The 26,054-nt window shown below is 32.6% G+C and overlaps 1 protein-coding gene across 3 annotated transcripts in view; it reads left to right on the forward strand.

Annotated features, from left to right (window-relative positions):
• The window catches only part of LOC133184813 (protein Wnt-7b-like), a 44,154-nt gene extending 39,839 nt beyond the window's left edge, over nt 1-4,315 (forward strand). For all 3 annotated transcript variants that reach the window (XM_061319893.1, XM_061319891.1, XM_061319892.1), the window contains one exon: nt 2,358-4,315. In XM_061319893.1, coding sequence (XP_061175877.1) covers nt 2,358-2,840 — 483 coding nt within the window. In that variant the 3' untranslated portion in view covers nt 2,841-4,315. The remainder of the gene's footprint in view (nt 1-2,357) is intronic.
• Nucleotides 4,316-26,054: the final 21,739 nt, after the last annotated feature.

Consider the following 26,054-nt stretch of genomic DNA (forward strand, 5'->3'; position numbering starts at 1 on the left):
CATTTTTTATAAAAACATTTTCTAGCAGCTCAGTATGGTAAAAAAGTATTTGAAAACTAAACAATTTTGACCGATATCTGATATGCAGAAATGGAAAATATTCTTTTTTGTATATATTCAAAAATATATTCCTGTTATTTACAACTCTAAAGGTTTCTGTATATTTTTAAATTAAACGTTCTGTAGATCTTGTTGATATTCAAAAATAATTGTAAAATTGATTCGCATAAAATAATGTTACCCAGATCTAACTTTGACAACAAATGAGTAAGGTGACGACTTTGTAAAAAAAAAAAAAAAAAAAAAAAAATTCTACGGGAAAATGTCCTTAAGAAACCTGTTGTTAAAATGATCTCGAGAAAATTGTAAATGCATGAATGTGTGCTGTACAATAAATCACGGATAAACAGGACGAAATAGATAACACCTAGAAATTAGAGTCATACAATATTTTAATGACTGGTACTCCCGGTAGGTGGCGGTAACCTGAGCCAAAGGTTTGTGACGTCCGCCATTTTGGCAAAATGTTTAACGAGCAAAATTAGCTATATAAGTGAACTGTCTGTGGTAACGAGAACACGACACAGTTAATGGTTAGCTATTCACCTAATTCTCTTGTATACTTCATCCCTCTCTTTTTTTTTCTCTCTCTCTCTCTGAAAAAGACAATTTTCTAAAGAAAAAGAGGTTTAGTCCATCACTTGCTGTATTGATGTATGCAATAGGGTCTATAATATTTCATTTGATTCAAATTTAATTTATTACGGTGGTGAATTTACCCCTTATGTACATATTGCAGGGCTCCTAACCACGTGTACATAGAAGGGTACTGAAGGCATTTATGAAGCATTTCGTTATAAAGATTTAATTAAGTTTTTTATAGCTTTAAGGATAAAAATATAATTTTTTTTAAATCTCAAAAATCATGAATATAACAACTAAATCTATATTTATATAAATAAAATGAATAAGTTTACTTCCATGAAGTTTCATGTAACAATGATCCTATAATTAAAGTGATAAAGATTGTATAGATTTACAAGAGTGATGATGGCAAAACGGAAGAAAACTGAACATCATAGAAAGTCTGCAATTTCTAAATATTTAAGAGATTTGATATATGCATCATTTACGACTAAAATAAGTAAAAAAAAAAAAAATAGGCATACATACAGTTTTTGTGTCTCGTTAATGATAAGCAGAGAAAAGGTTATTATGGATGACTGCAAAAGTCGTTACTGATACGAACATGTACTTACTCAGCCCAAGGAACTTGCTCTTCTTCCAAGAAAAAATAAAATGCTTATAAAATCAGTGTATCTACCGAATAATCTTTTTTAAATAATATAATTTTTTTTCGAAATGTGTTGCACATTTATCTAAAATATTACGAGGCAATATTTGAGAAATATACATGCACACGGCCTGGATATAATTATCTTCTTATTCTAAATAATTATTATACTAGAGATCTAATGAATTTTTACTTTGACACGTCTGTAAAACTAAAAAAGAAATTTTACACCTCCAAATATATGGGTATATGTTTCAGTGTATTATATGCTCCCTACAAATACGTTAATATGTGATATCCTCAGAAAGCTAATACGGCATTTAATTCGCAACATTCTTTCATTCAAAAAGGATGCTCCAATTATGATGTCGGTAGCTTTTATATTACAGGTTGAAAATTTCCCCGCCACATATTGTATGTAAGCGTCCATGGTCGAGGACTTGTCACTATAAATTAGGGTCTTTTTAGGGCGTCTTTTCCCATGGAACGCTATACCGTGCGCAAATAACAACACTTCTAGACAATCTAGCATTTTATTTAATCAAGTTTGAGCTTCAAACGATTCGTTTGCATAGCGAAGATCAGCGATGGTAATTTATGAACCGAGGGAGCTCTGATAGTGAAAAGAGATTTGTTTGAAGTTGTAAAAATGATACTATCTTAAAGAACATCGCACAAACACCAAGTTTACAAAAGGGGGTTCGCCGAGTATTCACAATAGCTCTTGACGGTTTAGCTTGCTCTCGACACTGTCTGTACACGGAACTATATGTTTCATCTTATACTAAGAAATCTTTGTGAAGAAATTTTATTTATTTTTTTATTAAGATTTTTTTTTATCAGATTAATAATAATAATTGTATCACTATTTCCAAAATCGTTCAATATTTGTATATTATTATACTCTAAATATAGACTCTATTTGTATACAAATGTATACCAGCTACATCACATTTTTTTTTGGCCCTGCTTGTATATATAGCTTTTAATTTAATAAACGGAAATGGAAATCGATTTCGATTTCATCTTTGGTTGCAACAACTCACCATATATTTCATTACAGGCCGTCAAGGAAAATATGAACAGAGAATGCAAGTGTCACGGAGTCTCTGGATCCTGTACGATGAAGACTTGCTGGACCACCTTACCGCCATTTCGTCAAATAGGAGACCATTTATTTAAGAAATACAGAAGATCCAAACAAGTGGTGCCGATGGTAGGAGGACGCAATAGGCGTCCAGTTTATTTGACTCTGAAGCGGTCTCGGCGCTCGCACACAAAGCCAAGGCGATCAGACTTAGTGTATTTACAGAAATCTCCGAACTACTGTGATTATGATGAGTCTGTTGGTTCGCTAGGAACTGTGGGTAGGAAGTGTAATAGGACGTCTTACGATACGGACGGATGTGACCTCATGTGTTGTGGACGGGGTTACAATACCCATCAGTACACAAAAACATGGCAGTGTAACTGCAAATTTCATTGGTGTTGCTATGTGCATTGTAATAAATGCAGTGAGCGGACAGAGGAATATGCATGTAAATAATAAAATGACGTCATCTTCTGGGATGGAATGTTGGGATAACGATTCCGACAAAAAAATCAAACACGAAAAGTACATGTACTTACACGTACATTTACTAGGAAAAGAGTGCAATTTCAGTGTTAACACATATCAGACACTCCACGTTTTGTTTGATATAGCATTTACATTTCTTTCAATTGTGATATTTAAAACATCTAAGATGTCATTGTATATACCATTGTTTCATATTTTATACAAATTATATATTGTTGAATGTATTTATTTTTAGATAGTCTAAGAAATTTATACACTGACTTTGAAAATACGACTTTTTAGTAGTATTTTTTTTTAATCAACCCTTGTCCAAAACCCCACAAAAAATTATATTTATCTAAATTAAGCATAGAATCTTTCAAAGTGCTCCCGTATGATGCTATAGCATCAGTCTCATAAAATCTCCAAGTCTCATACATTTCCATTGTATCACTTGGCGAAAAATAGGAAAGTATCACATACATGTACTATTGTTTATTCCGAATAATTGTTTTAAAAATTCACTGTGCCGAATTCTTTCCACTTTTATCAAGGGAATACATGGGACACCCTCCTGAGCCAGGGATTTTTTTCCTTATAAATGAGTAATATTTAATTGGATTCTGTTGTATTTTTGAAAGTTATTTATCAATATCAAATGAACAAAATCTAGCAAAATATCTTTAAAAAGATGAAGAAAAAAATGAATTCTTTTGTTTCAAAGAATTAATATTTTCAAGTGCTTTTTAAGGGGGTGCGATTGTACCCAACGCTCCCCTTACCCATTCCAAAGGCTCTTTTTTTTAAGAATTAAATTTGTTGACATCCTACAAATAGAAATGTCCTCATGTATATTAGATTTCATCGTTAAATCTGTCTCAGAGTCGCTAACATTTGGAGTGACGTGTATGTGTATACATGTTTCAGTGTCAATTCAAGTGATCTGACGTGAACGTGTTACATGTATCTGCGTCATTTCCAATGATTTGACCTGTACATATATACACGTTTCTGTGTCAATTCCAGTGATTCGGCGTGTACGTGACTGTATGCATGTATAAGTTTAAATTCCAATAAATAGACGTGTACGTGTATACATGTATATGTGTCAATTCCAATGATTCGACGTGTACCTGTATGCATGTATCAGTTTTAATTCCAATAATTTGACGTGTACGTGTATACATGTATCTGTGTCAATTCCAGTGATTCGACGTGTACGTGTATGCATGTATCAGTTTTAATTTCAATAATTTGACACGTACATGCATAGATGTATCAATGTCAATTCCAATAGCGTAAAATCTTTTTATCTTTACATAGATATTATACATTGGCTATGTTTCAACTGTTTACATTCCTAGCTTAAAAATGAAAATAATATTTTCTATTTTCATGTTAACTCTTGTAATGCTTAATGTATGTTTTTGCATATGTAAATTGTTAAAATTGTAGTTATTAAGTTTTCAGATAGTAAGAACATAGCTTGTTTCTTGTTCAACCAAATGTGAATATTTTTTTCATTATTAAACATTCCTTTACTTTTTTTTTTTTTATTTTTGATGACAATTAGATCTGAGAATATTGCAGTAACAAATAATAGGACGTAAATCCTTTTATTATGTAATTTTCTTCTTATAATGTAAAACATTATTTGATTAAATTAACAATAATTTGTTTAGTTACCAAATGTCTTAAAAATTTCAACTTAAATTTTTTATATGAAGAAAAACAAAGATATTTTTTAATAAATTATATGTTTTAAAGAGCAACTGTCTCGTTTTATGAAAATAATTATGATAAAAAATATCTACGTTAAATGCTGCTTGGTATATAAAAGAACGTGCATTAAAATTTGTTAATTTGATAGCATATTCAGAGTTTACTTAATGAGTAGAATAGTATAATTTTAAAAAGAAATCATTAGCATTTAAAATACTACTTTGCTTCTTTTAAACAAGAAAAATAATCAGAAAATTTTCTTTTGCTGCTTATATTGTATTAAACAAACATTTACAGATTTATACGTCAATTTGCGAAAATTAAGATTAACATTTATTGGCATCTTAAAACGATTTATTATCGTTAGTGACCGGATTTTGGTGTAATGCAATCATGAAAAAAAAAAATTAATCAAGCTGTGGTAAGTATCGGTAGTACTGGTACAACGAAAAAATAGTAACTTAATCCTTGAAACTGAACGTGACTTTACGTTACATGTTCATATCCTCCTTGGAGACAGTTCTACAGCAATATATGATTTGGTATGAAACAACTGAAAATTCGTTTCGGAGGAATAAAAGTTTACTGCATACTATAATTATGAACATGGTATCCCATGCTTCAAATAACATGGAGTTTAGATTGTTAAAAGTTATATAGGAAATCAGATTTAACGTGAAATATGTCTTTCAGGAATCAACCAGATACCGTATTGAATTCCATATATCATCTAAAACATGGGTAAATAAATCTGTTTTACATGCTGTTAAAACCCCCAGTTTATAGTATGCTAGTAAATTTATTAAAGGAATATGCATTCAAATCACGAGAAAATGTTCTTACTTATGAACACTTACTATACTGAATCGGCTGGAAAACCAAAATGAGCAAGAGGTCAATGTACTATCCTTTCGTGCATGGTCATCCTAAAAAATAATTTTACAAGGGCAATGGCCAGATAAACACGGTGCATTGTTCTAATAAAATTGGACATTCGTTTCCCTCCTGCAAAAAAGTTGGATAAAAATATGTAAGGTATTGCAAAACTTTGGTCTAGATTGACATATATATATATATATATATATATATATATATATATATATATATATATATATATATATATATATATATATATATATATATATATATATATGAAGAGAACAAACAGTATTCATGCTCAAAATTCCATTGAAAGTATAAATTGTGAGCAGAGCAAACACGGACCTCCAAAACAGAGGTAGGATCAGATGCCATGGAAGAGTAAGCATCCCCTGTCGACCGGTCACTCCCGCCGTGAGGTCTTTGTCATGATCGGGTAAACGGATAAATCCGTAGTAAAGTCAGTATGAAAATAATGCCCTCACAATATGTATGAAAGACGTCAGTCAACATTTGACCTAATGATTGATATTATTTGCAAACAAGATCATGGTATCGACCAAAGTATTTGCGAAATGTAACCTGGCTCGTTTTAGAAATTGTTCCTATGAAGAAAATGCTCTTAGGTATCGAATCAACTTTGCGATGCAAACCCCATCGTTAAGGTGATAATATATATTGCTAAATAAACAAGCATTTGAGAGTATTGCATAAACTACCGGCAAGTGTAATCTGGTTCCCCTTAAAAATTAAAAAGGCCACAATTCAATCAAAAATCATTGAAGCGGAACAAAATGCAAACTTGATCTATATCTCATTAAGGCAGACTCACATACCAACAATTAGCTCAATATCTGCGTTTAGGAAAAAAATTGTGGAAAACCAAATGGTAAATTTGGTTCCCCCTTAAAAATTTTACAGTTTGGTAAAAGTTTATGTACTCATTGTAATCGTGCAAACAGTTTGCATGCTTAAGAAAATTTTCAACGGTGTAATGTATTTTCAATATATTACCAATTTAGCCCAATGCTGGAATCCGAAACTTGATCCCGGGGGCATGAATTTCATAATTTTGGAGAAGAGCTTACTGTTTAATGTAATAATGGATACAGATTGCCTGCTAAATAGCCATGAGAAGAGAAGGTTTTCAAATATTTATGACTTACTATGCCTTTGCTTAAGGCCTGAGCCATAGACCTTTGGGCCAGGAATTCCATATTTTTGGTATAAGTTTGAGCAATCATTATATTTATGCACAAAGTTTGCCCGACTTAGCACCATCCTTGTGTCTAACCTCAGGGACCATGAAATTCACACTTTTAGTATTTATTTGATATCCAGGAGTAAAGAGATCATGTCAATTTACTTTTGAATGTTTTAATTTGGCCAAACCGCTCAGGCACCAGGGAGTACAGAGACCACAAAAATCACAATAATATTTGATGCCCTTTGTCTATAGATGCTATACACCAAATTTCTATGGAACTGGTTCAGCCGTTCCAGAGAAGAATCTGAAAATATTAATGTTCAAATGTTAAAATGTAACGATCGACAAACAACTTATTACGGACGACATCTGACGACGGACAAAAAGAGATAGTAAAACGTCACCTGAGTGACTCGGATGACCTAAAAATCTACATTTAAGCATGTACTTATAAAGTAAAATAAAAACAAATTTCATCTATATCATTATCAAATAAAATTACTATAAAATCACTTTTTTGTGCTGATTCTAATGCTTATTCGAGGGGATTTAATTTTGTGGTGTCTGACACATCTGTGTTTCATTTTGAATATTCTACCAAAAAAAAAAAGTTAATGGTAATACAACAACAAAACTTTATGATCAACGTGATGACTTCAACTTTCCAATCGTCAACTTCCCTTACTTATGTAGCAATAAATTCTTATCACTTGCATATGGGATTTATGTCTCTCAGTTGATTCGATATGCAAAAGCATGTACGAACAATTTCTAAAAGAGGCAAGGTACTGACAGAGAAGTTGATGAAACAAGAATATCAACAGTCTCGTTTAAAGTCTTCATTTCGCAACTTTCATCGTCGAAACAATGACCTTGTTTGCAAACACAATTTGCAATACAATACAAGTTAAATGCTGACTAGTGTTTTTCATACTAACCCCCCCCCCCCCGTTTTTCCCCCATCATGACAAGGAGCACACGGCAGGTGTGATCGGCAGGGGATTCTCACTCCTCCATGGCACCTGATCCCACCTCTGATGTTTTAGAGGTCCGTGTTTGCTCTGCTCCTGATCTGTATTGTTTGAATGAACTTGTACATGTATACAGATACTCTTCTTCTTATCTCCATATTTCATTGGTAGATATATATGATAATGTCTTTGTTATTTCAAAATTTCATGGAGGACATGAATTCAGTCTCTTCATACCACGGAAACAACAAAAAATTAACATCCACGAAAATTAGTGAGAATGTTTGGTTGAGTCTCGAGAGGATTACAAATTTACAATACACAATTCTGTAGTAAGGAATGTGGTAAAAGCAAGAATATAAAATTATAAGCCAAGATTTTTTTCTTTTACACATAACCAGCACAACGATCAAATACTGTTGATAAAGACTTTCACATGGGGCCATCAAACAAAATATTAACAAAACATATGAACATCTATTATATGATTTCTTTTTAAATTTTGTTTTGAGCTTCCAAGATAAGTTTAAAGCAAATTTTCCTGTCAAAGTAGGCGTGGTTCCCCGCGTCTACATGCCATTCGATATTGAATCAGCCCCGAGCAAATCTGTCAGCGCGTTATATTGATACCTCGAATACCTGACGCGCCATCATTTTGTTTGTTTGTCCGTATTGTCAAAAAACAGCAGGACCGCAGACAAATTGCTCGCGAAAGATTCCTACACCTCTGGTGTGAAAGACCCCATCGACCGAACAGAGTCGCTAGGTAAATAAAAGACGCCTGAAAGAGGTTTTGAGAGGGCCCCCATCTGATCTGCGTTTGGATGTTTTGTCTAGTTTACACGACATGTCCTAAAAAGCAACTTGTTGCTAGTCACTTTATTTTTTGATGATTTTCCTTTCATGGATGTCATACCTTGAACTTTCATTAACTTGAATTTGAATGAATAGCCAAAATTTACAACAAAATATACCTGGTCATTTCGCATAATGCGATAAGAACAACCAGTTGTACCCTAGTATTCTTTTGTACTCACATACATCCCTGTCAAGGTTGTATATTTTTTCAAAAATCTTGTAAGAAATATTAATTAAAACATAAAGGAAACTCATTGCTACCTTTACATGAATTCTTGATATTTCCCCCAATTTTCGAATTAAATTCTAAAAAAAAAAAAAAAAAAAATAACAATAAGTATGTCAGCAGTTATAATGAGTGGAAAAGTTAGGTTAACACTCTTTTGCATTGTTTGTTCCCTTGTGTTTCATTTAACACAAAAGAATGTCAAGCATCCATTCAAGAAGAATTGTTTCCCATGTGTTTCTCTCAAGATTTGATAATGTATTCAAAATGTGGTAAGGTGATCATTAATTTGTAATATGGTTTGGAACTATTCTCTAATGATTAATAGAGGCCCATGTGAAAAGGAATGATAACTCTGAATAGAGATTGATTAATAATGACATATATTCATAGGAACACAAGTATCGTCGGCAAAAACAAGCAGATAAAACTAAAGTGTGGTCAACTTTTTATTTATTCTCATACAAAGTATACACCGTTGTTCATGCACGTGCCTGAAATACAGGGAAATCATCAACTGGTCGTAAGACATATATATGTATCAATCTTGAAACAGGAGTAAGCCCTTCGCGTCCAATTCAGTTAAGTTGAACCGATCTTAAATTTTCTTGACACAAACAAAAAGTAATATTTCTAAGTGCTTGATATACAAAAGGAGTATTTTATATATATATAAAAATAAAGGTACCATGTATATTAACCTGCAAAAAACTTTCAACATGAAATACATATTTATAGGGTATTTTGAAAAATAACAGAATCGAGAAACTCTCAGAAAACTCGAGTCACAATCTGACTGTATGAATAAATAAATTGAATCTTTGTTGGACAGCTATAATCTTAGCCAATATATTTCATCAATTCATAGCATAGAGGTGAAGTATGAAAAATAGTTACAACATAATATTCCTAATGAAATAAAAATCTTTAATATCTCATTGTCACAAAAAGTACAATGAATTATGTTACAAAAATATATTGCCATGAAACCCTATGATATTTTTCATGCTTCCTTGAAAATACATGTGTATATTACTCTTTCCAACAAACTGTTGGCCTTAATAGGCACTTATTGTGCTCCTTTAATAGCAAACCTGTTTTTATATTCCTATGAAGCAGAATTTATTTAAAAAAGAACTTCTACATGAGAAGAAAACATTTACTTATTTTTTTCAAGAGCTTACTCCGAGTACAATCAATATGTAAACCGAGGCAGGCTACTAACATATACTTTGATGTTACAGGGATTTCAACAATCTCTTTAAAGTCAGCATTTCGTAAATTCTATGGTCGTTATAATGATCTTGTTAGCAAATATAACCTATCATTGGGTCGGTCGTATTTTGACAGATGTGTTTCACACCGATTGTTAGGCCTTTGTTTTTATACTGAATTTGACTACGGAATGTTCCGTATACCTAATTAATTCATAGGGTGTGACCAACCAACAGGGGATGCTTACTTCTCCTAGGCACCTGATTCCATATCTGGAATTTCCAGGGGTCCGTGTTTTATGCCCTCTTCACAAATTTGTATTGTTCATAGATTTTTTTTTAGATCGATCACTGTTTGTTATTTCTACCTTTTTAATTTGTAAGAAAATATGTTTTCAGTCTTCTACAAATGCATAGAATTAAAGGTTCCGGATAAAACTATAGAATTCAAAATTTTCTTTCAATACAGCAGCTACATGGAATGCAAATTGTTGAATTGAAACTATCAATCATGCCATTATTTATTTTTTTATATTATAATTCCAGAATTCAGTGATTTTTTTGAAGGTCAAAAATCTTTTCTTTTTTTTTTTGGTGAAACACGTTACATTTGATTTATACGTGTATTATATTGTATTCAGGACCGAATTTCTGTTTTGGAGATTCATATGAACCTGTTTGTTATCAAATCCAACATCTCAAAATTCAAAAGCTATGATAAATTAACGATGCAGATTATTCTCGACTATTGTTGAAAAATTTGTAAAAAGTCTTTTGGACTATACATGTAAAACTGGTAATTTTTAAATGAAGACTTTATCACTTTTACATACTTTATATCTCAGATGTACTTCTCGTGGTTAAAAAAATCTGCCAAGCTCTGGAACCTAGATTTTGGGTTAATAGAAAAAGCATCAAAGATTATTGTCATCAAGCATATATTTTGCTTGCTACATATCCAAAAAAGAGGGAAAATTTGACAGGTAAACTCACTTTTAATACACAACCACCTAGGCCATACATGGGAGTTGGGGGTTGGGGAGGGGCGTTGGTTAACGATTACAGTTTGCTTGACTCGACGTCCAGGAGTGAAGATGAATATTCGCAAAGATATCAATTACTAGTATTTCCAATTAATGAAAAACTAAGCCAAACCCTAGAGTCTGGCCTCTGGACCTAGGGTGCATGAATTTCACTATTTTCGTACTGGAATGTCTGATCATTTTGAATTTTTAATATATGATAAACCACCCCTCGCTCTTAAAATCCAAAGCAAAGGGACATGAATTTCACCATTTTGGCAGTGAGCTAACTGCTGCTTTTATTCATGCGTACAGTTTGCTTGATAGATCTTTAGGATTCAAGATATTCAAAAGTAAAATGCATTTTCAAAAAATATCGGCATAATATCGACATAAAGCCCATATCTGGGACCTGGGTCCTAGGTTAAGGAGACATGACTTCAAAAAATTACACAGAAGGCTTCTTGTAACTGTTCACGATTGCCATGCAATTTGCCTGCTGGAGTTCTAGAAGTAGAGAATAGTATTTTCATAAGGTATGATAAATTCTCAATATATATCCAATTGGCCTAGGGGCTCAGGGTCTAAATCCTGAACCCAAGAAAGTTACTACTCAGAATAATCAATCAAACAGCTGTCCGAAAGATAAATGCAACACTTTCAACCACATACACCTCTAGTAAATTTCTAATACATCACCCCGGAATCCAAGGTGTCATAAATTTCAAAGTTTATTAAAGGGCAAACTGCTCATTATAATCTTGTTATCAGTATGTGATTTTAGAATTCATCAGTAGTAGATTTTTAAAGATAAAATGCATTTTCTATACATGTTATCTCAGCCCCTCATTGGCGAATGAATTCAAGAATCATAATTTTCACATTATTCTCCTTATCATCGTTCAAATAGTTACTGGAGTGTAAAAGAAAAAAAATAAGATTTTTTATTTAGATGCATCAATTTTAATGGTTTTATTACTTAAAATCAGAGCACAGAGAATTGGTGTGACCCTTTACCCATAGATGCTATATACTAAAATTAGAGTTGGCTGGGTTATTTAAAAGAAAAGTAGCTGAATATGTCTATGAACGACAGACAACGGAAGAGACACGTTGGAGAAGAACATCTCTTTCACTTGTCTTGAAAATTTTAAATCATACCCGAGATCAACAATAAGTGATGTTCATCTCTCTTGGATAATGCATATTAACAAAAAACCAACTTTGACACATTGAAGTCATCGTGACAATTAATTTCTGCCTTAGGAAACCGAAGAATCGCTTTTCACTTATAATATTTGACATTTTCAGACTAAAAAAGTTAATGCAAAATAAATACGAGTATATAACTAACTAATGCAAAAATGCTTGAAAAATTAAAAAAGAAACCGAGCGGGCACACCCGCCGTGAGCCCTGTGTATTGATCAGGTACACGGAACATTCCGTAGTCAAATTCAGTATAAAAACAAAGGCCTAACAATTGGTATAAAACAAGTCAGCCAAATTATGACCCAACGATAGGTTATATTTGCCATCAATGTCATTATAACGACCATAAAATTTAAGAAATGCTGACTTTAAATGAGGTTGTTGAAATCCCTGTGACATCAACTTATCTGTCAGTAGCCTGCCTTGATTTAAAAATTGATCGAACGCGGAGCATGCGTTTGAGTATCGAATAAGTTGGGAGATGTAAACAACACATGCAGGTGATAGCGGGATATTACTTCATAGATAAGGAAAGTTAAAATTTAATTCTTACAACGAAAATACATGCACTGATAAATCAAATTTGTAATTTTTTAAATACCTTTACAAATATCTTTAAAAAAATCGACGAAGTTATTATCACTCCATCAATACAAACTGTCACCTGCTATTCTGTTATCTACATTTGTCTTATTTTTTTGCAGGACTCTGACGCTTCTACTTTTCCTCATCGCCAAAGTTGATGTTAAGCTGTTTAGGTTCTATAGGTTTTGTGATTATTTGTGTTTAATTGATAAATATACTTCCCTTTTCTGTTATTAGTAATTGATTTACTTAGATATTTGATTTTAATATGCCTAACACAGGCCCATCGTGTTGGTTGTATAAAGTTTGTTTTGTCCATAATAAACCGAGTTAGAACATAAAAATTATGAACGATTACATGTATAATGCATTTGACAAAGTGTATTGTCAAAAATGACTGTTTGGAAAAAAAATTGATTAATCAACAAACAAACAACAAAAAACATTCTATAGTAGGACAATTGTAAATTTATACATTGATTTCCGAATATGATTAATGCAAAATACATGTACCTTTTTATGACAGTTACGCAAAATACGTCAGTACATTATCCAATATTTACAATTAACCATCTATCTGAAAAGTCAAAATTCAAATAATAAGTTAAATTTATTCAGCGTTGTAACCTGTAAATGCATACTCCCTAACGCAATCTAGCATTATAATGCTTTAAACAAATATCCCATGGCTGCATTCCACCTCATTCAGTAAAGTGCTATAAATTACTGCATGTAAAGTAGTTGTGCTTGTGGCTGGCTAGGTTTGAGGAAAGGTTTTCTTGCAAAAGTTAGAAATGGGGTGGTAATTGAGGAGGGTAACAGGGGGAAGAGAGGAAGAGGAAAGCAACATGGGAAGGGGAAGGACAAATAGGGATGGAAGGAGGTAGGATTGCCACCTCTCTTCCAGTTCAACTCCGCATAGGTTTTCATAGTTTACTGGATTCAAAAGATAACTATAATTCAGCTTCTGTGTTCAGTCTTATCGTTATCAGTACAAAGTCAGATTCATAAAAATCTAAATCTAAAATTTTAAATTGTAAATTACAGCATGAGAAGTTAATATTTATAATATGTTGATACGGGCTTACTTTGCGAAACGAAGGGGTTTTTCCTGCTTTTGGAAAGTTAACTCTACATTTTCTTGCTGTGTATCATGCATGACTATATATACATTATCAATTCCAGATTTATAAAAATCCTCCTTTCAATACTTATTACAACATGCACAGTTAATCATATGAAGCATTTCAATCATTATTTGGTTACAGGGTAATTATGTTTTTGAATGAAATTCTATTATGTCAACAAGAAATTATGACTCGCAATATTACAAGTTGTGTAAGATAAAATCTACAGAAATGATTTATTTGTCTGGAAGAGGAACTTATCCTTAGACTTCGATGATTGCATTTATATCATAAATTATACAAGGTCGACATTTCTTGGATTTCTATAGGATAGTGTACAAAATACATTTGTAAACAAACAAACAAAAAATAAATACATGTAATTATAATAACAAGAGGCCCATGGGCCACAGCGCTCACCTGAGTAACTTTGGCCTTGCTGTTTTTCACCTGATTTCTCCCCCCCCCCCCTCGTAGTACTTATTGTGGTCCCTCCCCCCTACCCCCGAGGGTCATGATTTGAACAATTTAGAATCTACACTACCCAAGAATGTTTCCACATTAGTTTCAGCTTTTCTGGCCCAGTGGTTCTTGAGAAAAAGATTTTTACTACATATTTCAATGTAAAACTTGGATTCCCTATTGTGGCCCCACCCTACCCCCCGGGGGTCATGATTTGAACAAATTAGAATCTACACTACCCAAGGATGCTTCCACATAAGTTTCAGCTTCTCTGGCCCAGTGGTTCTTGAGAAGAAGATTTTAAAATATTTTTACTATATATTTCAATGTAAAACTTGGATTCCTTATTGTGGCCCCACCCTACCCCCGAGGGTCATGATTTGAACAATTTAGAATCTACACTACCCAAGGATGCTTCCACATAAGTTTCAGCTTCTCTGGCCCAGTGGTTCTTGAGAAGAAGATTTTAAAATATTTTTACTATATATTTCGATGTAAAACTTGGATTCCCTATTGTGGCCCCACCCTACCCCTGGGGGTCATGATTTGAACAATTTAGAATCTAAACTACCCAAGGATGCTTCCACATTAGTTTCAGCTTCTCTGGCCTAGTGGTTCTTGAGAAGAAGATTTTTTAAGATTTTTACTACATATTTCTATGTAAAACTTGGATTCCCTATTGTGGCCCCGCCCTAACCCCGGGGGTCATGAGTTGAACAATTTAGAATATACACTACCCAATGATGCTTCCACATAAGTTTCAGCCTTTCTGGCCTAGTGGTTCTTGAGAAAAAGATTTTTTAAGATTTTTACTACATATTTCTATGTAAAACTTGGATTCCTTATTGTGGCCCCGCCCTAACCCCGGGGGTCATGATTTGAACAATTTAGAATCTACACTACCCCAGGATGCTACAACATAAGTTTCAGCTTCTCTGGCCCAGTGGTTCTTGAGAAGAAGATTTTTTAAGATTTTTACTACATATTTCTATGTAAAACTTGGATTCCTTATTGTGGCCCCGCCCTAACCCCGGGGGTCATGATTTGAACAATTTAGAATCTACACTACCCCAGGATGCTTCCACATAAGTTTCAGCTTCTCTGGCCCAGTGGTTCTTGAGAAGAAGATTTTTAAAGATTTTTACTACATATTTCTATGTAAAACTTGGATTCCCTATTGTGGCCCTGCCCTAAACCCGGGGGTCATGATTTGAACAATTTAGAATCTACACTACCCCAGGATGCTTCCACATAAGTTTCAGCTTTTCTGGCCCAGTGGTTCTTGAGAAGAAGATTTTTAAAGATTTTTACTACATATTTCTATGTAAAACTTGGATTCCCTATTGTGGCCCCGCCCTAACCCCGGGGGTCATGGGTTGAACAATTTAGAATCTACACTACCCAAGAATGCTTCCACATAAGTTTCAGCTTCTCTGGCCCAGTGGTTCTTGAGAAGAAGATTTTAAAATATTTTTACTATATATTTCAATGTAAAACTTGGATTCCTTATTGTGGCCCCACCCTACCCCCGAGGGTCATGATTTGAACAAATTAGAATCTACACTACCCAAGAATGTTTCCACATTAGTTTCAGCTTTTCTGGCCCAGTGGTTCTTGAGAAAAAGATTTTTACTACATATTTCAATGTAAAACTTGGATTCCCTATTGTGGCCCCACCCTACCCCCCGGGGGTCATGATTTGAACAAATTAGAATCTACACTACCCAAGGATGCTTCCACATAAGTTTCAGCTTCTCTGGCCCAGTGGTTCTTGAGAAGAAGATTTTAAAATATTTTTACTATATATTTCAATGTAAAACTTGGATTCCTTATTGTGGCCCCACCCTACCCCCGAGGGTCATGATTTGAACAATTTAGAATCTACACTACCCAAGGATGCTTCCACATAAGTTTCAGCTTCTCTGGCCCAGTGGTTCTTGAGAAGAAGATTTTAAAATATTTTTACTATATATTTCGATGTAAAACTTGGATTCCCTATTGTGGCCCCACCCTACCCCTGGGGGTCATGATTTGAACAATTTAGAATCTAAACTACCCAAGGATGCTTCCACATTAGTTTCAGCTTCTCTGGCCCAGTGGTTCTTGAGAAGAAGATTTTTAAAGATTTTTACTACATATTTCTATGTAAAACTTGGATTCCCTATTGTGGCCCCGCCCTAACCCCGGGGGTCATGAGTTGAACAATTTAGAATATACACTACCCAATGATGCTTCCACATAAGTTTCAGCCTTTCTGGCCTAGTGGTTCTTGAGAAGAAGATTTTTTAAGATTTTTACTACATATTTCTATGTAAAACTTGGATTCCTTATTGTGGCCCCGCCCTAACCCCGGGGGTCATGATTTGAACAATTTAGAATCTACACTACCCCAGGATGCTACAACATAAGTTTCAGCTTCTCTGGCCCAGTGGTTCTTGAGAAGAAGATTTTTTAAGATTTTTACTACATATTTCTATGTAAAACTTGGATTCCTTATTGTGGCCCCGCCCTAACCCCGGGGGTCATGATTTGAACAATTTAGAATCTACACTACCCCAGGATGCTTCCACATAAGTTTCAGCTTCTCTGGCCCAGTGGTTCTTGAGAAGAAGATTTTTAAAGATTTTTACTACATATTTCTATGTAAAACTTGGATTCCCTATTGTGGCCCTGCCCTAAACCCGGGGGTCATGATTTGAACAATTTAGAATCTACACTACCCCAGGATGCTTCCACATAAGTTTCAGCTTTTCTGGCCCAGTGGTTCTTGAGAAGAAGATTTTTTAATGACCCCACCCAATTTTTGTATTTTCTTGATTATCTCCCCTTTGAACAGGACTTGGCCCTTCATTTTTACAATTTAAACTCCCCTTTACCCAAGGATGCTTTGTACCAAGTTTGGTTAAAATTGGCCCAGTGGTTCTTGAGAAGAAGTTGAAAATGTGAAAAGTTTACAGACGGACGGACAGACGGACGGACGACGGACAACGGGTGATCAGAAAAGCTCACTTGAGCTTTCAGCTCAGGTGAGCTAAAAAGAGAAAGGAAAATGCAGTTTTCAAATTTCATTGAACTACTGCGTATTAGATTTCTATTGTTAAATTAAATAAACCTGTTAATGGATGTATATACGAGGGTTGATTAAACGCAATGGCACAACTTCTATTAAATCTTTGATAATCGAATGTTATCAATATAATTTAACATACTAATACCTCTTTATATTTTGACTTTTGCCTTAAATTTCCTTCAGATATACACAGTACTTTTTGAATATTTGAATAAACACGACGTTGGGTCTCGTTTATCGCCGTTAGGCAAAGATGTACTCACGTCGTAATGAGTTTTCTCTTCCACACTCATTTTCAGTTTCCCCACTACTAAGATTTACGCACATTTGAATGAATTTAGATATAAATTTTAATACAATTCAATACAACATGCTTTATATCAAAATGGCAGTAAAGATTACTAAAAAGAAGCACTGAGAGGTTAAATAAAATATGCGGATGAATTGAAAATAAGTGACGAAAAGTAACGTCATAAAAACGTCGGTAACATTATTGCCGTGCGGCGATAGACAAAACCTTACGTTGCGTGTATCTTAATATTATAAAAAAGTGTTTTATAAAACTGAAAGAAAATTTAAGGCAAATAAATAGGGAAATTAGGATGCAGAATTTTGTTGATAACACTCAATTATAAAAGTTTCATAGCAAATGTGACATTATTTTTGTATCAACCCTCGTAAATCCAGAAAGGCTACTTCAATGAAATTTAGGAGTGCATATTTTCTTTTTTACAATTTAGACTGTGTGACATAAATTTTCACTATATATATCTCGTAAGTATCCAAGTGCACAAGGTGCAAATTTTATCAAAAAATTAGATAATCTTTCTTCAGATAGTTTGTATATATATATATATATATATATATATATATATATATATATATATATATATATATATATATATATATATATATATATATATATATACATGTTCCTTTTTTTTTTTGGTTTGTTTGTTTTGTTTTGTTTTTTTTTTTTTTGATTGGTGTAAAGAGGAAGAATGAAAAGAAATTGAACAACAGAGTTGAAAAAAAGTTAAGCTACCTGTATAATAATATCTTCTTAAAATGATAAAGATTTTAAAGCAAAAGAACTGTCAAAATTTAAGTCTACTTTTTATGTTAATGACGCCATAAGATTTCCATCACTATAGAAATATTGTTGAATTTTTGATCAAGTTATTAAAGATGATATCTGGTTCGAATAACATCTTACAATTTATAGCTTTTCTTCTATATGTAATTATATCTGAACAAGTGTCAAAACTTTAATGGGATCATTAGGGTACAATTTGTTTCTATAATTGTATTTACATGCAGATCAAAGCGAGGCTGAATACCATTAAAATGATTTATGCTCAATTCTGCCACTGAAAAATAAAATGCATTCGTTTTCATTTATGAATTTTATACATTTCAATCTGTTGTCGACACTGGCGACAAATTATACTTTAAAACTCAAGGACTCAATTACACTTATATTTGAAAAAAAGATGCATATTTATTTTTCAATCAGCACAAATTTCTAATGTGAAGTTGATTGTAAAACGTCTAGGATATAAATCATACCAGAATTTTAACATATTATATTAAATAATAGATTTGATAAATTATAACATACAATTTATATAAAAAAAAGATTTTTTTAAAAACGTCAAAAATGAAATATAATCCAATTTCAACTTGAAAAACACTGTAAAGAACTACCGCAGTTAAACCCAGCATTCATCTAGAAACATTACACTCGACAACTGCATTTGATTTAACTTTCATTGTCCAAGGTGTAAATTTTGTTTCATACCAGCTAACGATTCTCTGTACATACAGGGTTTTGTGAATCGTATTTCATCTCGCAATTCAGACAGGTATAAAAAGGTAACATGGTCGCACTAGCTACAGTATACTAGCATGTACATGTGTTAAAATTCCAAATATTTTCAATTGCAAAAATAAAAAAAAAATTAAAAAAAAAACAAAACAAAACAAAAAAAAAAAACAAAAAAACTTGGGCTAAATCTATTGTTTCAGATGAGCATACTGTATAGCGTACCATAGTCCTTATAGTTTCGAATTTTAAAAGAAGTTAGCAATGTACAAAAATTACTTAAACCTTCGAATAAAATAAACGACCAAGAACACAAATACACAAAAACCCTCTAGAATACGTCATTGGTGACATTGATTCTGTATCGATGATTATAGGTAGAAATGACGTAGTAAATATGTAGTATTTGAATACTTTAGTTCGTGGAATCTATTACAGACAAGAAAGGAACAAAATCTAAATGCAACACAATAACCCAGTGGGTGAGACACTTCAAATGGTTTAAATAACCATGCACAGCATTCTCATTTATGATACATGTACTTAGAGGGTTCTTCGGTACAGTTCAGAAACTGTAATTGCTCAGTCTGAAAATAATACATTGAGTGTGCGTTTAAATACAGATATTGCAATTGTGTTGCATTTCAATTTATTTTCTTTGAAACGTTTTATTCAGTATAGTGGTTTTATATAACAAATGGAGAACAATTAACAAATATTAATGTTGATTAAAATGTATTAATCAAATCAATTCAATTGCTGTAAATTCTTTACGTATATATGAAAGACGGGCCATTACTTAAATACATCGCTAAAAGAGCTCTCTACGATCACCTGTAATTTCTCTAGCTCATCTGATATACTTTATATGTGATGTAAATACATTCTGGTCTAATTCTGGAATACAGACGGGGAAAAAGCATAATTTAATATTTATCATTTCTTTTATGAAATAATTTCTTAAATATCTGAAATAGCAACTACATTTACTCATATTTCAAGCAAATACTATATTCATGAATAAAATTATTTAACTTTAAGTGGATTAAACGTTTTCATAATTTAGATAAAAGTCAAAGTCTGGATAATCATGAGCATATCTAAGATAAAGTTAGAAATGTTTTCTTTAATTTGTAACAGTTATATATATATATATATATATATATATATATATATATATATATATATATATATATATATATATATATATATATATATATATATATATATATATATATATCACATCAAGCATCAGAATATGAATACTGTATACATTCCTTAATTTACGCAAGGACTTAATTTCGCGGTGTGAGATTTTACATACATTCCAGTCTTATAAAAATATAAACGAGTAATTTTAATTCTAGAGTGCAGCATTGTGCTTCTCGCTTAATTAAAATTATTCGAGAACAGATTCATTGCGCATATTTAGGAATTTACAGTATCCCTTTTGTTGCACTATATGCAGTCCTCTTTACATGGCAAAAAATACATGAAAAATACATACACGTACTGATGAAGCAATCAAAATGCTTGAGGAAATCAGTATATCATATTTTTGAAATGTCGACCACTAAAAAGTAAATGAAGTTAAAATAGGTTGGTCTTTAGACAGACATAAATTATATTCTCTTCAGCCATGTTGTTTCCAAAAACCACTTCATGAAACTCTTAAATTATATAATCATGTGAAATGATTGTATATTTTTTAAACAAATTTGTGTCTCGTTTGTTTGTTTGGTTTTTTTTTTTTTTTTTTTTTTTTTTTTTACATTTCTTTTAACACTTTCACTTAAAATAAAAATATGTCGTGATATGACAAACAGTCTACAACCGTTAAGTATAAAATAAACCGTAACATAAATTTATAGCATTTACATAAACACAACAATTCCTCATACACATTTATATCGTGAAATACCAAATTAATGCATTCATTTCAAATCCATCCTCGAGTGACAAAGCAGTCTAGATCGTAAAATTCAAATGACTTGCAAAAAATCTTAACATTGTTGATATTAAAACATACTAAACCTTTAACAACATTTTAAACGTTGGAATGGTCTAGAAATACATGTAATTTAAGGCCTTAAAGAGTACATGTAATAAGTCGACCATTGTACGAACAGTATCCAAACATTTCTAAATGAATAATATAAAATTTCATGAAAGAGTTTTACAATTCAGTCAGCTAAATAAGACAATGCACTTCTTTGTAAACCGTTTGGAAGATTTAGAAGACTTAGCTTATGATATTACTTCGTTAGTACAAAATCTGGTTATTCATGCCATTGAAACATTTTCTTACAAAAAAATATATATCAAGTACCAAATTTAGAAGTCCTCTTTGGATTTAAGGGAGTATGGTACTGACAAGTCCTAATTTCAGAGTAATTAAAACTCTAAAACATCCACATAAAATGAAAGAAGTACCTTTATATATTTCATAAAATATTATAAGAAAAGGTTCTAGTGAGTAAATCTAAAATTATGACGCACTTAAATAAGGGGGGAAACTCTGTATGATAAAGTGATATTTTTATAACCAATTTTTAAAAAATTGAGAACAACAATAAAAACAACATAAAAATATTTTTTTTGAAAAAGATGTCATCCACAATATTGAAATTTTAATTTCAAAACAAAATAGTGCAAGAAAAAAGCCAAAAAGACAAATTAATTTTGATTCATTTATATCATGACAATTTATTGGGAAAATGGGTTCATGTATATGTACAACGTATTTTTTAATAATGAAAGAATAATTAAAAATTTGATATCTTATGCTATATTTATAGTGATTTGCTTGCTTTACAAATTGCTAATAAAAAATTATAATGTTAGTGTGTAGTTTTGGAGTAATGTGCTCCCGAATTTTCTGACCCGAATTTCCTCTGCTCAAAAAGCTGTTATAAAATGTTAAAATAATGAGATTGCAATTTATTTACTTGCTTATAGTTTCTAACTCTCCTGATTTTGTCGTTTTAAACTCAAATTTTTATTATAGTTATTATTTTTTTCTTGTGACACGGCGGGCAATGCTTTTCACCAGATTTTTGCCGAACAATCCGAAAATCTTCCGATTTCCCGGTTTGGTTTTGTACATTATCGTGTACACATCACTTCCAGTTTGCAACTCGTACACAAAATGCCGATTCGGAATCAAAGTTGAAAGTAGACTTGGGGGATGTGTTTACAATTATCTATGAATTGTTTTGAACAAAAAAAAAAAATAGAATTTGAAACTCCGGCTTATAATTTCTAACGTTTTAGTGGAACGGATGAAATAAAGTGAACTGCCGAAGACAGAATGCTCGAGGCTTATTGCACATTCGTTCTAGTATGTCATCTGATATGTCTCCATGTTTAATTTTAATTAATAATAAATCTTTCTCTTGAATGAATATTTTCCATCTTCAGCAATATTGAAAGATTAGATATGATGCAGTAACGATTAACTAACCAGCTATTAAACCCAGGTCCGTAGAATGCGGAGGGGGGGGGGGGTTGTTTCTGAGTAAAGTATATTGGGCGCACTTGTTTCAGACAGCCGGGCGATGAACCGGTTCACTTTTATCACATGACATATTGACCCGGTTAGTGTCGCTGAAATGAGTGAAAATTCAGCCGGAAAATGGTTGATACTGTTATCGGTGCTGTTAGTGTAATAAATAATTTTCTCTGAACACACGAGGATAACGATTTTCCATTCAATACACAATCTGTGAATTTGGAGCACAGGGTCTCGTTACAAACAAAACTGAAAAGTAACTTTAAAATTTAAAAAAAAGAAGTGTTGGTTGTGCAAATATAAACAAACATGTTGTAAAAGTTACTTATTATCTCAGTACTGTATATTTATTGAAACTGAAACTACTGCAAATGATAAAAAACGAATATTTCAGTATCAAGAAAATTTCTACCTCCGTTTTCCGCCATATTGCTTTTCATCTGCCCGCTCGAAATTTTTCGGGCGATCCGGGCTACTTTCTGACTGCCCGGCGGCTTAAAAATATTTGAAACAAGTTACTTGCCCGCTTCCGGAAGTATCAACCGGCTTGACCCGGCTTATGAAACAAGTGCGCCCATTGTTGTAGTAAATTTTCCCTTAGATGCTAGTTCCTTCAATGTTGAGCACTAGCAAATTCCAGGATTTGGATAGTGAAATTAGGTGTTTTTTTTATATTTGCTTGTCAGATTTTTGAGAAATATTGCCCCCCTTTTTTTTGGTCTTTTTTTCCTTTATCAGATTTTTTTGGGAAGCCCCCCCCCCCTTTTGAAATTGTTGCTACAAGTCTGACTAAACCATCATACATGCTGTTGAAGCTAGGGAAAATAGTGACACCACCACAATATACTACACTATACTTTTCTATGCATGTGTACAATATGGTGTAGAGTAACAACAATATTTAACAAAATCAGATAAAATTTTAAGAGCTAAAACCACAAAGTACAAAAATAGTCCTTCACTAAAATAGATGAACTTATGTTTTATAATTTGAAGGGTTTTAAACTATTTATCTTAAATATCTTTTTCTAGTTTTCTTTTTATGGTTAAAATAACCTTTGTTTCTCTAATAATAAGTATCATCAGTTTACAAGTCAAGCAGCAGGCTTGTACATGTAGCAACGGTTTCAAAAGTTGGGGGGGGGAGGCACCTTCCCCCCAAAAAATCTGTCAAGCAAAAGAAAAAAAGAAAAAAACTCACCAAAAATAGGGGGAGGGGCAACTTCAACTTCCCAAAATAATCTGATAGGCAAAAAAAAAAAAGAAACCAAACTAATTAAATGTCCATTTCGTGGAAATTGACAGTGTAGCAATGGGGGGGGGGGGGGGCAATCACTATAGCAAACTACTATATTCGGAAAAAGTAGGTCCCCCAGCATTCTACGGGCTTGAGCAGCTATGTAATACTGCACCTGACATAACTCTCACACACTGACAGGAGCTTATAAATGAAGATAAAAACTTACAGTACATGACGTGAGGCAGCTTATTACCTCCTCAATATAACCATACACATGAGGGACGGGAGATTATTAATACAAGAAAGTTGTAGGAGATTATACATTCATGACATTGGGTCAGATTATGACACAGATTTGAGTCGTAATTAATTTTTGTGTCAAGTATCAACTACCAATTAGCCTCCATTTGAGAGTAGTAGACCAGGTACAAATAATACACTTTTTCTGCCAGAAGCCTTGAACTTGCTGGAATAACCTTGAGTCAAGGTCAGTTACTCAATACATACATGTAACTTTAAGTTGTATTCAATATTTATGATCAGTATGAGCATCATGTTCTCCATACAAAATACAGGAATTCAATGTTATTCTTAAAATGACATTTAACTTGATCAAAGGATCTTGAGTCAAGGTCATGGCATGCATTTGGGTCATTAGCAGTCCTTGTGTGCCATTTTCATCATTTTTCCAATGGAAAACCTTGTTAAAAATAAGGAAGATGAATTTCACAGGTTCTACTCTTTTTTTTAACATGCAGTGTATTTAGCATCTGTTCATACAATGATAAGGTAATGAAATAATTTTTATAATGAAATATATTTAATATTGCAAAATTCATGAGAATCAAAATACATTAACATATTGAAAACTTATTTGCTCTATCTACAATTAAAAAAATAAGAGGCCCAAGGTCCTTAACGGTCACCTGAGTATAATACAACAATTTAGAAGTTAAATACACTGACAGATGAAGCTTTGTTGCCCTAAAGCAAGAGAAGTAGGAAGATCAGGATCAACAAAATAATTAGTCTAGTATTCAGTATCAACTCATAACTTAAGTTCTAATCTGTCCCCCACTTAGTATTATCACCATGCAGACTATTAACAAACTATTAGTGCTTCTGTACTATTTTTAATCCCATATTAAGACCTCTAGCATTGACCTCTCTTATGGTCTTTGAAGAACTTTTAATAAGATAAGTTATTTTTGTCTCATTTTTATTTATCTATTACTTACAGGTCTGCCTGATTATTAATTAAAAACTAAGAAAGTACTTTTTGAATTATACGATAAACATTCTTGCATAATTATCTTATTCTATTAATCTTTCAAATACATTATTTACAGTGATTAATTATCAAAGGTGAATGGAAAAGGGGAATAACTTCTCTCAGTAGAATACAAATTAATAGAGCCCTGTTCAGGACCAGAATGCTTAGACAAATTGTCCTGATGTTCAAAAATCTGGTAGAAATATGCTTACTTATATCATTTAAACTTTTACTCAGTTTGCTTTCGATATGCCCAGAAGCAGAGAAGAATTTCACAGGTACAATCATTTTCACTACAGATTCAACAAAGCCTTACCCTAACACCAGAACCCAAGACCAAAGGTCAAGAAATTTACAAATTTGGAAGAGTTACCCTCATCATCATAACTATGGACTTCAAAGAATTAACACTTTTCCACTATATTATCAAAAGCCCCCCCCCCCCTTCCTCGTTATGCCAGAACCCCTGACCTTAGGACCACAAGATTTAAAAATTCTGTTCGAAGCTCCCATCTTCATCATAGCTAAGCAATTTATTTATCAGCTCAACACTAAGGAGCAGACAGGATTAGTTAATGATTAATTAATAGAATTAATGCATTTTCACTATATAATCAATAGAGTCCCCCCCCCCCTCCTCAAGAACCCCAAAAACTGAGGCCATGTATTTAAAAATTTTGGAAGAGGCATCCTTGCCTATCATAATCATGCACTTAGTTTGTTTAAATAATCTCCAGTAGCAAAGAAGAAGATTTTCAAAGAATCAATGCATTTTCACTATATAATCAATAGAGCCCCAC

The sequence above is a fragment of the Saccostrea echinata genome, unplaced genomic scaffold, assembly GCF_033153115.1.
Source record: "Saccostrea echinata isolate AGI-Se365-2 ecotype Australia unplaced genomic scaffold, CSIRO_AGI_Sech_v1 ptg000011l, whole genome shotgun sequence".
NCBI lineage: Eukaryota > Metazoa > Mollusca > Bivalvia > Ostreida > Ostreidae > Saccostrea > Saccostrea echinata.